Source organism: Schistocerca piceifrons, chromosome 7, assembly GCF_021461385.2.
Source record: "Schistocerca piceifrons isolate TAMUIC-IGC-003096 chromosome 7, iqSchPice1.1, whole genome shotgun sequence".
Classification (NCBI taxonomy): domain Eukaryota; kingdom Metazoa; phylum Arthropoda; class Insecta; order Orthoptera; family Acrididae; genus Schistocerca; species Schistocerca piceifrons.
In genome coordinates, this window is record NC_060144.1 from 189,475,995 (window position 1) to 189,489,611 (window position 13,617).

Consider the following 13,617-nt stretch of genomic DNA (forward strand, 5'->3'; position numbering starts at 1 on the left):
TGTTTAACAGAAGCTACTGAAAGTCTACTCCTTCCTGCAGATCAAATGTTCCTCATAACTGTTATCAGCAATATAACAAACCAACTCTTCTTTGAGTCTGTATTTTTCACAGACTGCACAAGATAGTTAGTCAAAATTTGAACAGGTTTGCCAGACTCTTCATCAAAATTTAAAGTTTAACTTGAATTTGCTCCTCCAGACTGAAATAGTTTACAAAAATCAGAACAGGTTTTACTTCACTTCTGTTTGAGCTATCCATCATTACTGTTACATAATTAATGTTTTCCAAAGATCACAACCCATTAACAAAAATAAATGGTGAAATAATGTTAACAATAATTGCCTCACATTTGGTTCCAGCAGATGAAAGTTTTGGGTAACATAACTTTTTAACCAGTTTAGATGTGCACCCTGATATTTTGCAACTGCATTCATGTCTAGTTGCATGGCATGAAAATGTAGCCTCTTTAACAGAACAGCTTAGATCACTGTTATTCCCATCTTTTACTTTAAAAATATATCTTTATGTTTGACGAAGCAGAAGCATTAATAGCATCATTATGTTTAGCTGTTTTCACCCAGTGTTTAATATCATCTTTCCCTTTATTGCAACAGAAAATTCTCCAGTAAATAGTGTGCAATAAAAAGATTCAGTGGTACTGTGATTATGCACTTCCAAAAATTTGTTCCCAGATGTACATTAATACTAAGTGCAAACTTTGTTTTGCCCATTGCTAAATGAAGAGACAAAAAACAGAAAGTGATAAAATGATAAAAAATGTGGACACAAGTTACTTCACATGCAAAGACAACACATAAACACATTGCCTCTGTTGTGTTGCCAAATGACTGACTGGCAGAACCTGTAGCCACGCATCCCCCTCAATGTCAGTGCTTGCTCCAAGGTCTGCTGGGAGATGACAGCCACATAACAATGTTTAAAAACACAATGTTGAACATTTGGGTCAAAGGTTTTAGAAAAATCATTACCAGTCGTAACATTCTCAAAGCCCAAACAGCACTAAAAATCCATGAATGTCCAGGCTAATCCAGGACATACGGTAAGCCTACATGTAATATTTACCTAAAAATCTCAATATCCTATTTAGATTTTTCACTTAAATTTATTAAACAGATTGTTATTTCAAGTGCTCTGATTCATTTGTGTAATTAACTTTCTTTAGGCCACAGTTAATTAAAATTACAGTTAATTAAAGTAAGCACTACATGAGCTAATCCTCATATTCGAGAAGGGTGACCTACACCATTCAAAAATTAACCATTCCTACTTTCTTGTAAAGTACCTTAAGTAATACATAACTAATTATCCTCTGGAATAATTAACTTAAAAGTTCATAACCCGTACCATTTTACAGAGCAGATTTTGTAATAACTACTGTTAAATTCCGTACTTCAATGATATACTTTTGTAATCTTAATTTTTTTTTGTACAGTTTGATGTACAGAATTGATTAATTAAAGCACTAATTAAAAATTTCATGAAATTTAGTATTATTTGTAATATGGCACTCATACAAGTAAATGACAGGATCCACAATGCAGAAAAATAGTGCCCATGTATTTTTTTTTTTAATTTCTTACTAGCAATAGTTTCTACATATAAAAATCGTATGAGTTCTTGTAGTTTAACAAAAAATTTCAAAGCATATGTCCATTTATAAGCAGCCAGACATCACCCAAAATTGCCAGTCTGCAGTTTGAAAGTAAAGGAGTAACACCTGTGCTGGACATGAGCTTATTGTGGATTCATGCCTAAGTTATACACATTTTATATGCAAAAAATAAATGCACTAGGAACTGCGAGACTCAATTACTGTAATGTTCAGTTACTTTCAAGTAATCTTTGTGGGCTAAATTAATTAACTGTGTTATAATTACCAAGAGTGTTAAATGTAATATACGTGAACTGTTGTTGGTCTCAGTGATTTATGTTATAGACTGATTTAAATGAACTACCAGAGTGCAACTGCCTGTAACAGGCATTGTGATATGGGAGAACTGTTACAGTTATGTATAAATGTGGGCAGCTTATTTTGCAAATGATATCACTTCTGCTTTGGCTGTTAAAATTTGATTTATTGTGACTGCAATTATGAAATGATGTCATTTTCAAGCATTGTGGGATGTTGTAACCCATTCAGTAATATAACCTGTGTCATGCTGTGTAAGAGCAGTTGCATGAGGTGTTGTGAATTTATTGGCTGTTACATATACTATATACGTTACAGAATAGGTGAAATATTGATGTAAACACTGAAGTTGAAATTTCATGAAAATCTCGTGCAACTGCTCTTACACAGCATGGCAGAGCTTTATATTACTGAGTGGGTTATTGCATCCCACAAAGCTTGAAAATGACATTGTGTTGAAATTGTAATTGCAATAAATAATGTTTTAACAGCCAAAAACGGAAATGATTTAGTTTAAAAATTTCACAAATGTTGTGGACCCAGTTCTCATCAGACTTCTGTTTATTTTGTGCCACAATTGAATACTTCACCACTGGACTGACTGTTAAGCATTGTGGGAGTGCATAGTGCTCAACTGTCCTGATGATTTTTTGTAATGTATAAGCTGGTCCCGTTTACTTCGCATAGAATAAAATGTGTGTTTTAATGTCATCTAAAATAAGTGTTGTGTACATAAATGAACAATCATCATCACACACTCAATTACATATTCAGCTTTGCAGTGATTGGGACAGGTGCTATTGAGGAGAGACTATAGAATTCATGTCAGTCCTGTCACAAAGTGAATTCCGTACGGTGACTTTATTTACTGCTGTACAACTTATTTTTCTCAACAAATTGCTTATAAAAAATCATATCTATGTCTCTCTTCAGCAATGTAACAGAAGCACAACAGTCTATACTTACTGCTCTACAAGATCAAGGTACTCAGCATCCTCAGTGAAATGTTCCAGCTGAACTGCTCTTCTAATGGCTTTCTTAGCTTCACCATCATTTGGATAAATGCCTTTGTTGTATATATCAAGAATATAAACACTGGAATCACCAAAGAAATCTCTCTCATGGCCATTTCCCTGCCAAAAGGACATTTTTGTCAGTAAACAAGAATATGTGTTTGGCAAAAGTGTAATTTGTGGGTATAAGGCAGTTTCCATGTTTCAGAATATTAATTGTTGTTAATTATTTAAATAAAATAGCTCATGAATCAACATTCATGTAAGATTAACTTTGGATGAGAATACCAACTACAAACCAATTTAAAGGACTGCAAATTATTTTTGCAGATTATGCAAAAATGTATCATGTACTCAAAAAGAAGAATGGGGGGAAGGGAAAGGATCTGATTTATGTACACCACATAATAGTTTGTTTCATTCACCCATAATGTCATAATTTAGTGTGCATGTTTTCTGTTTGTTCATTCTAATGCAGTTATTGTTCTCTTTGCTAGCTTGTTTGCTATCCATTCCAACATTCCAACGATGAAATCATTCTATCTTGAGGCTATCAAGCAATCACAGCATCATTTGTTCCAAATAACCTCCGCTACAAGGTAAGACAGTATAAACTATTTTACTCCCCCCCCCCCCCCCCACACACACAGTGTAAAGAGTTTTTGAGATGAAAACAGTTGTTCTCCCTCTTACTTCACTGATACGCTTTTCAACAGGAGTCACTTACTCCATTGTTCACTTTCTCTGCATGTCTTCTCATGTCTATACATACCACTACTTACATGGCGGTTAGGTTTCGAAATCTAGGAGAGGAGTGACCTTGTCCTGATTCTACACAGAAAATATAATTTGTGAATCACTAGATAAGTCACTGCAAATTTTTGGTTGGTGTGGAGAATCCTATAGGCTCATAAACCGGTGTATATCGCAATGCGCCATGTGGATTTATGGGGTTATGTGATGTACATCTTTAAATCAGGTCTTCTCCTCATGTCAATATTTTCTGAAGAGTCATTTTAGCTTGAATTTTTAACTTTCTGGACTTTATACTGTTATGTTCCAGCAATAAACTGCCCTTACTAGTACAAATGAATTTATGATCTCAGATTAAATTTCACATTAATATACTACCCGATTTATATTAGCTACTAGGCAGAGTAAACTGTTTGTGATTAATCCAACTTTGAAATTTTGTGATATGAACTGTGCAGTCATGTTGCACCACATATTCTTGAAAATTCACTTCTCCCCTATTTCTGAAAAGCTAGATGTTTATTCATTATGATTATTTAAAATAATAACTCTACTTGAGAACAAACCAAAATATTGTTAACAATATTTTATTCAGAGTGATTTGTTTATAATTAACTAAAATGTAATTTAAATTGTTGTACAGTAAATTTTATTGAAATTAAACAAGAAATTAAGTAAACTTTTCCAAATTGAATATCAGAACATGTAGGGCAATATGTGGCCCACTTTGTGGTGTAACTAACTAAATTCATCTAATCTTGTAAATCTTACAGTTAACAATGTATACAATTGTTTGGTTTTATATAAAAGAAAGCGGTGCATGAGCCACAAAGTCAGTCTGCATTATTGTCTTTCGGAGGCTGTCAGATGGCCAGATGTATATTCCACCAGTGTACATAATAATCGGTCAAATATAAGACAAGAAAAGCAATATACTCTGTGTTTTATTTAAAAATTAGTACAACAGTGATGCCAAACTCTGGAACTTTCTGAAGCAACAACCCTCAAGGATATCAAAGTTGAGTATCTCATCAGCTGGAGCAGCTAAGTTGTTATGTGAACTTTCATGAACTGTGATTGAAATTTTCTAGTTTTCACTCGTCTTCGTATCTGGAAATGGTGTAGGCCCAAACTATCAAGTTTGGGTTTCCAGAAAAGTATAATCACAATGACCTCACGAATTCCCAGACACTATACTTTCTGAAACATGTTGCAGACAGACAAGACTGCTGTCATAACTGTTCAAATTGGAAATTACAGGAAACTGAGACTTTCCTGGTGATCCCAGAAGCATATCAACATTAATTTCCCAATGGATGGAATTTGTTCATGACAGACAGACAGTTATGTTCACAACAATATAAGGAAAAGGCAGGCAATAGTGCTTAATGATTTTTCATTCTGCAACTCAATGTGTCAGCTTTACTGTGAGTAGCAATCTATCTTTCCCTTATATTGTTGATATTACAACCTAGAGTTTTCACTGTTGCACAGTTATGTTTATTTTTCTTGGATTCTGGAGTAGAATGCAAAGCTACTTTGTCTGGTGACGAGGTGATGATAGACCTTTCGTCCCCCTGCATATAATGCTCGAGATGTTTGTGTGGAATTATTTTGGATACTCAGTGACATGAAACCTTGCAATACCACAAGGAACAGTGAACAACATAAAAACTACTTTCATATGAACTGCAGTACTCCTGGAAAATGACATCCCAGCACAGGCGTCAAGACACTTTCTGCATAGCACCCAGCACACAATCTTGCCCACAGAGAATGAGGTACCCTGATTGTTCAGTCATACAGAATTTTTCACTTCTAATGAGCATGATGCCACTAATGAACATTTCTTAATGTGACACTATGCCCTATCCATCAGATGTACTTCCCTATGCATTCTAATGGGCACAGAAAGAGTGTTGAGCATACTACACATTTTTGTGAACCGACAATGATGCTGTGGACAAGGCAGCTCCCCGATGCTGTTGGACACATTGAACCATAGCTTGTTATTGTTGTCTACATAGCCAAACCTAAACTTAGGATGTAAATGAGCAATCTATCAGTCTACATCTATATTGTGCAAACCACTGTGCAGTGCACAGCAGAGGATACGTCCCATTGTACCATTTATCAGGATTTTTTCCTGCTCCATTCACAAATGAAACAAAGGAAGGATGATTGTTTAAATGCTTTGTGCATGCTGCTGCTAATATAAACCTGCCCTCACAATCCCTATGGGAATGATACATAGGGGTTGTAGTATATTCCTAGAGTCATCATTTAAAGTTGATTATTAAAACATTATAAGCAGGCTTTCTCAGGATAGTTTATGTCAATCTACAAGAGTCAGCCAGTTTAGTTTCTTCAGCATCTCTGTAACACTCTCCCATAGGGCAAACAAACCTCTGACCACTTGTGCTGGCCTTCTCTGTATTTGTTCAATATCCTCTGTTAGTCCTATTTGGTACAGGTCTCACACATCTGATCAGTATTTCAGAATGGGTCACACAAGTGATTTGTTAGCTATCTCCTTTGTAGACTGATTGCATTTCCCCAGTATTCTACCAATAAAATGAAGTCTGCCATCCGCTTTACCTGTGGCTGAGCCTATGTGATCATTCCATTTCATACCCCTACAAAGTGCAAAACTCAGGTAATTTGTAATGAGTATACTGACTCCAACTGTGCCTCACTAACATTACAGTCATAGGGTACTGTGATTTTTCATTTTCTGAAGTGTAAAATATTACATTTCTGAAAATAAAGAAAGAGAGTCATTATAGTAATCAGACACACTTATTAGGAAAGAAGTAGAAGGTTTACAAATGTCTGGTAACTACTGCCCCACATTTTGCTGCCACATTAGTTGATATGGCTTGTACATTGCTCAGGGGACACAGATACTGAAGCTTTCTAAATATCCTCCCAGCTCAGGAAACATGATGTGAAGTTGTTGGACACCTGTTATAACTATGCAAGCTTGTATCATATTATCAATATCACATGCTCATACTTCTCCCTGGTACTATTAAATAGCTTTTGTTTTATAAGTGTAATATGATGCATGTCTAATAACTAAACAAACTTAAATTTTCTCAATCAAAGTTCTGGCAAAAAGGTGGTATGAATTTTCACAAGGGAGGGGACATCTACATTCAAATGTTTGAATTTATGATCCAGCCAATATCGGTTGTGTCATCCATTACTTGGTGAAAGTTACTTGAACAGCTGTACCACATTTTTGAGGGAGTTCCAGGTTGTTTGAGGTGACAATGAATTGAAAAAGTTTTGTCAGAAAGCGGTGAAGCTCAAAATGACACATTTTGTAAGATTTGAGAGACAGATGGAGGGGACTCCTTAGGAAAACACAAATACAGAAGTGGTACAGCTAGTTTCAAGAGAACCAGGTATCAGTGGAGAATGACAAGCACTGTGGATGTGGAAAATCTGTACTCAGTACAGCTCTTGTTGCAAGTATGTGAAATCTGGTAATGAGAGATCATTTGACCAGTTACAATCGATGATGATTCCGTGCATCCAATTTGTGGATGTGGAAAAGCTGTACTCAGTGCAGCTCTTGTTACAAGTATGTGAAATGTGGTAATGAGAGATCATTTGAGCAGTTATAATCTATGATGATTCCGTGTATGCAGTTTTAGATAAGGATTTCAACAAGTTCAGTCTATCTGCATAATTTCTTCTCAAGTCACTGCCGGCATAACAGAAATAACACCATCCTGATGTTTCACTGGACACTGCCCACCCTGATTTTGTGTTCATGAACACTGTGATAACTGGAGACAAGTCTTGGATACAGAGCATAATCCCGAAGCTAAAGCACATTCATTACACTGGAAGCCTTTCTCAATATTAAGAACAAAAGATTTGCAACTGATGCAAATAAAAATCTAGGGAGAGCCAAGTGTTGACTCTGATAGCTACACTATGTGGTCAAAAGTATCCGGAGACTGGCTGAAAATTACTTACAAGTTGGTGGCACCCTCCATCGGTAATGCTGGAATTCAATATGGTGTTGGGCCACCCTTAGCCTTGATGACAGCTTCCACTCTCGCAGGCATATGTTCAATCAGGTGCTGGGGCGCTGGAAGGTTTCTTGGGAAATGGCAGCCCACTCTTCACGGAGTGCTGCACTGAGGAGAGGTATCGATGTTGGTCGGTGAGGCCTGGCACAAGTCGTCATTCGAAAACATCCTAAAGATGTTCAATAGGATTCAGGTCAGGACTCTGTGCAAGCCAGTCTATTACAGGGATGTTATTGTCATGTAAGCACTCCACCATAGGCTGTGCATTATGAGCAGGTGCTCGATCGTGTTGAAAGATGCAACCGCTATCCCCAAATCGCTCTTCAACAGTGGGAAGCAAGAACATGCTTAGAACATCAGTGTAGGCCTATGCTGTGATAGTGCCACGCAAAACAACAAGGGGTGCAAGCCCCCTCCATGAAAACCACTGCCTCTGAATATTACTGTTGGCACTACACACACTGGCAGATGACGTTCACTGGCCATTCGCCATACCCACACCCTGCCATCGAATCGCCACATTGTGTACCGTGATTCGTGACTCCACACAATGTTTTTCCACTTTTCAATCGTTCAATGTTTATGCTCCTTAGACCAAGCGAGGCGTCGTTTGGCATTTACTGGTGTGATGTGTGGCTTATGAGCAGGAGCTTGACCATGAAATCCAAGTTTTCTCACCTCCTGCCTAACTGTCATAGGCAGTGGCTCTTGATGCAGTTTGGAATTCCTGTGCGATGGTCTGGATAGGTGTCTTTCTATTACACATTACGACCCTCTTCAATTGTCTGTGGTCTCTTTCAGTCAACAGACAAGGTTGGCCTGCACATTTTTGTGCTGTATGTGTCCCTTCATGTTTCCACTTCACTATCACATTGGAAACAGTGGACCTAGGTATGTTAGGAGTGTGGAAGTCTCACTTACACACTATGATAGAAGTGGCACCCAATCACCTGACCATGTTCGAAATCCGTGAGTTCTGCGGATTGCCCTATTCTGATCCCTCATGATGTCTAATGATTACTTAGGTCACTGATATGGAGTACCTGGCATTAGGTGGCAGCACAATGCACCTAATATGAAAAATGCATGTTTTTTGGGGGTGTCCAAATAGTTTTGATCACATAGTGTGTATGACTGACCATTATGAACCAGGGCGAAGAGTGACAAATGGATACCATCAAGAAATTCTGTGTTCTCTCTGTGATGCACCTCAGGACAATTCTCCAGCTCATTCATGACTCTTGATCCAGACTTTCTCCTTGGGAAAACCAAATTCTTGATCCCAAACTCAATCCTCTTTACACCGAGTTCCTTGGCTTCTACTTCTTTACAAAATTAAAAGGTACGAATGCAAGAAACCTGTTTTGGGAGCAGCAAAGAAAGAATGTGTAATGAAAAAGCAAAGCTGCAGGCAATTCAAATGGAGTTCTCGATAATGGAAGAATCAGTGCTTTAAATGTGTGATGGTGCAAGAGACCTAGTTTGAAGAGTATTAGGGTGGCATGCAATATACTTTTCCAGTATGATGCTTTTTAGACATACATCATATGTTATTAATGACAGAAATAAATTCCTTGTATGAGTCCATGATCATTATGAACTTTATAAAGGATGCTGTTTACAGTGCTTAATGATTTTTTATTTATTACATTATTTCATGTGACATGCTTTAGCTACCGACATAACCAGATGCAAAAAAAATACTTCCAAAACAAAGCCAATTAAGACATCTTTGAATTAAGCATTCTGCACAGTACTATTTACTATTCTTCAAGATCTCATATGCCTAGGTGAGAGCAACTAAGTTCGGTAAGATTATTTGGACACTATTTCAGCTCAAGGTACTGAATGAGGCCAACTTAAAACCTTCAATTTTGATTATGTGAAAGATTTATAAGTACTTTTTCTATGCCTGTATGAATGACCAAAGACTATGTGGTCTTCGAGAGGCCATGTTCAATGGAGTTCCTTCCACTGGTGGCAAACTGTAAATAATGATGATACTGTGTGGACTTACTAAGTCTTGTGCACAAAAACAAAATTTCTATTTTAATACCAGAACACTACAAGGAATTTGAACAGCTTCAAATTAAATGTGAGAATCCCTGCAAAACAGTTATTTAAAGGTATCCGTTTAAGAAAGAGAAAAGTTTTCATTCTCTCAGTAATCGTGCTGCATGGTGGAATCGGTCAAGGTACACATCCAAAAAACAAAACAACTTTCAGAAATGAATTATACTGCATTAATTTATTTATAGTCAAATAATTGTAAATGGAACCATATTTGAAAATTTTTGCTGCTTCTTGAGTTATACTAGGGGCCTGCTGTTCATCTACTGTGGTTTGTGCAATATTTGCAGAACTACAGTAGTGATTATCAAGTAATAATTTACCAAGATAATGTAAGAACAGAATGTTTGCAATGGACATTGTTAATTGTCATGATGTCAACAGGAATACCACTGACAAAAGTGTTCACATTACCGTGCAGTAGTTTTAAGTTGTTGAATATAAATAATTTATAGCAATGCCTCATAAATCATGTTTATCTTTTTAATCTGCAGGTTCCCAATTTCTTGTTTCATGCCTGGTAGTATTTTGTTAAAGACCATTGTACCAGAATACAAAACCCACTCTTAATCTGCAACAAGGTGAGACCAAGTTACATATGACAATTATTTTGGTTCTTTTTCTTTTGTTATGTGAAAAGCAATTAATTTAGGCATTGTGTGTTTATTAGACACCAGATCAATAAAGGGATAAATGCAGTGGACAGAATGCATAAGAACTGTCCAATACCTAAAAAAGCCTCTAAAATTTAACATTACTCATTTTGCCAAGTTAGACTTTACCTTAGCTACAATGATGTAAAAATAACATGCAGTAAAGTGAGCACAATGAGAGAATGCAACAAATGCCAAACTAAATTTCTTGATTATGTTATCTGTGATTCCACTGTAGGCTGTGATCAAACTGCACACAAAAATACTTTGTATATTTGAAATTGCAAAACATGAGTTTTTGTGAGAGAATACTCAAAAACTGTTTGCTGTGGACCAGTTGTTTGCATGTTGTGTTACCAACTGGGAGTATCTGATGTGATGGAGTTTGGATCCTTTTTTAGTACTGCTTGATCAAAAGCAAACACAACAGTTTTTAACAGTCCTTGAATACGTCATGTTTGTTCAGTACTGATTGCGTGAATACTTTTTAATGGCCGGGTTTAGGCTGATAATAAATTATCTACATATATATACATATATTTTACACTATCAATCATCACTAAAGTAAGAAGTATAAAATGAAAATTACAATACTAACAATTAAATAGAGGACCTAACTTATTCATGTCCATGCTAGCTACAACAGTTGCATATCAAACTACATCAGTCAGATGGCTTTGCAATACTCACAGCAATAGTAGGGACCACCACAGTGTCCTAGTTAGATGGGTTAGCTGTCATGCACACTTCTATAATAGTTTACAAATTCTATATATAATTTTATGCCTTTCTGACCTGACACATGTATTTGTCATAAGGTATACGATCAAATTTCTTTTCCTTACAATATGTAATTTTTTAAAAAGTCTCCACCAGCACTAAGCATTTACAGATTTTTTGTTTAATCTCTTAGCAGTCCAAGTAATTCTTCACATGTACATTATGCTTCATACTTGACAGCATTTTTATATAATTGTAAGCTGTGCACAATGAGTGACAGGTGTGTCTATAAGAACCAACAGAATTTAATAGCCCCCAAATGAAATTAAAATTGTGATTTCTTTTCTGAATGTATGAAATGTGACAACAGAGATATCTGTGGGGTTTATTGGGGGGAGGGGCGGGGGGGGGGGGGGGGGGGGGGCGAATTTAACTTCTAGTTAAATTTCCTAAATTAAAAAGCAGAAACTTGAGAATTTGAGTTCAAATATGTTCTTTTATACTTGCAATTTTCAAGAGACAATCTACGTTTGGCTAATCAGTTGTTACTGCCTTGGGTCCAAAGACTGGTTTGACGCAGCTCTCCATGCTACCCTATCCTGTGCAAGCCCCCTTCATCTCCGAATATCTACTGCAACTTACATCCTTTTAAACCTATTTACTGTATTTATTACTTGGCCTCCCTCTACAATTTTAACTCCCACTTCCCTCAAATACTAAACTTCTGATCACTTGATGTCTCAAAATGTGTCCTACCAATCAATCCCTTCTTTTAGTCATGTTATGCCACAAATTTCTATTCTCCCTAATTACATTCCTGACCTTCTAATTGGTTACATGATCTACCACCCTAATCTTCAGCATCCTTCAGTAGCACCACATTTCAAAAGCTTCTACTATCTTCTGATTGCCCATGCATCGCTTCCATACAAGGCTACACTCCAGACAAATATCTTAAGAAAAGGCTTACTACCACTAAATCTGTATTCAATTTTAAGAAATTCCTCTTCTTCATAAATGCATTTCTTGCCACTGCCAGTCTACATTTTATATTCTGTCTATTTGTTTTTCTCTTCTTTATATTTATCATAAATCCTTCTTTCAAGACTCTGTCTATTCTGTTCAACTACTCTTCCAAGTCCTTTGCTATCTCTGACAGAATTACAATGTCATCAGCAAACTTAAAAGTTTTTATTTTTTTTCTCTCTGAACTTGAATTCCTTCTCTAAATTTTTCTTTGAATTCATTTACTGCTTGCTCAATATACAGATTGCATAATATTGGGGATGGGGTACAACACTGTCTCACTCCCTTTCTCAACCACTGCTTCCCTTTCATGCACATCAACTCTTAAAACTGCAACCTGGTTTCTATACAAGTTGTATATGACCTTCCTCTCCCTGTACTTTACCCTTGCTACCTTCAGAATTTCAAAGAGTGTATTCCAGTCGACACTGTCAAAAGCATTCTCCAAATCTACAAAAACTATAAACATAGGTTTGCCTTTCCTTAACCTATTTTCTAAGATAAGTCTAAGGATTAGTATTGCCTTAGATATTCCTACATTTCTTTGGAACTCAAACTGATCCTCCCCAACGTCAGTTTCTCCCATTCCTCTGTAAATAAATATTGTTAAAATTTTGCAAACATGAATAAGTAAACTGATAATTCAGTAATATTCACACTTGTCAGCACTTGCTTTCTTTGGAATTGGAATAATTACGTTCTTCTTGAAGTCTGAGGGTATTTCACCAGCCTTGTATATCTTGAATACCAGGTTTAACAGTGATTTTTAGAGAATTGTTAAGGTCTCACTATTCAAAAAATCATTGGTAACATTTGGGAAGTAGTTTCCATTTTGCTAGAAATCTTCACTCTCTCTTTCAAATGCCATTCTCTGCCAAATTTTTCAACTTACTTTCTTTCCATTTGGTTTCCTTCACACCTAAGGAAAGTAACATTGGGTTCTCAAAACTCAAGATAAACTGCTTTTACCTCCTTTCTCTCCAATAATTGAATTCTCCAACTTCAATGGTGGTGATGAGCTGATTTTCATCTACATTAGTCTTATTCTTTTTAATTATCACACTGAACAATTATCTGTAATATGTACAACTTTTCTGGCAATATCTTTATTGTTCTTAATATAATGCATTCAGTGGGTAGTGGAGGATACCAAATTCTGTCACTTATGCAATAAAATGAAACAGCTACAGCCGTTGTTTTGATGTTATTTTATTGCACTGCAACCAGTGACTCAATACACCATCCTCAGGCCTGAGGCGTAAACAGTAATGATAGCATCGACAAGTTATCAACCATGCAAATACAAAGACAGATTGAAAACAGAATAAAAATTGAGGAAAATTCTATATAAGGGGATTTACAGTAATCATTTGATAAAAATCAACAGATTGTCACATACCCAAAA

At 36.2% G+C, this 13,617-nt stretch overlaps 1 protein-coding gene across 1 annotated transcript in view; it reads right to left on the bottom strand.

Annotated features, from left to right (window-relative positions):
* LOC124804959 (histone deacetylase 11) overlaps positions 1-13,617 on the bottom strand; it is an 84,674-nt gene that overhangs the window by 19,934 nt on the left and 51,123 nt on the right. Inside the window, exon 6 of the mRNA XM_047265351.1 lies at positions 2,898-3,064. Within this exon, the coding sequence (XP_047121307.1) occupies positions 2,898-3,064 (167 nt within the window). The remainder of the gene's footprint in view (positions 1-2,897; positions 3,065-13,617) is intronic.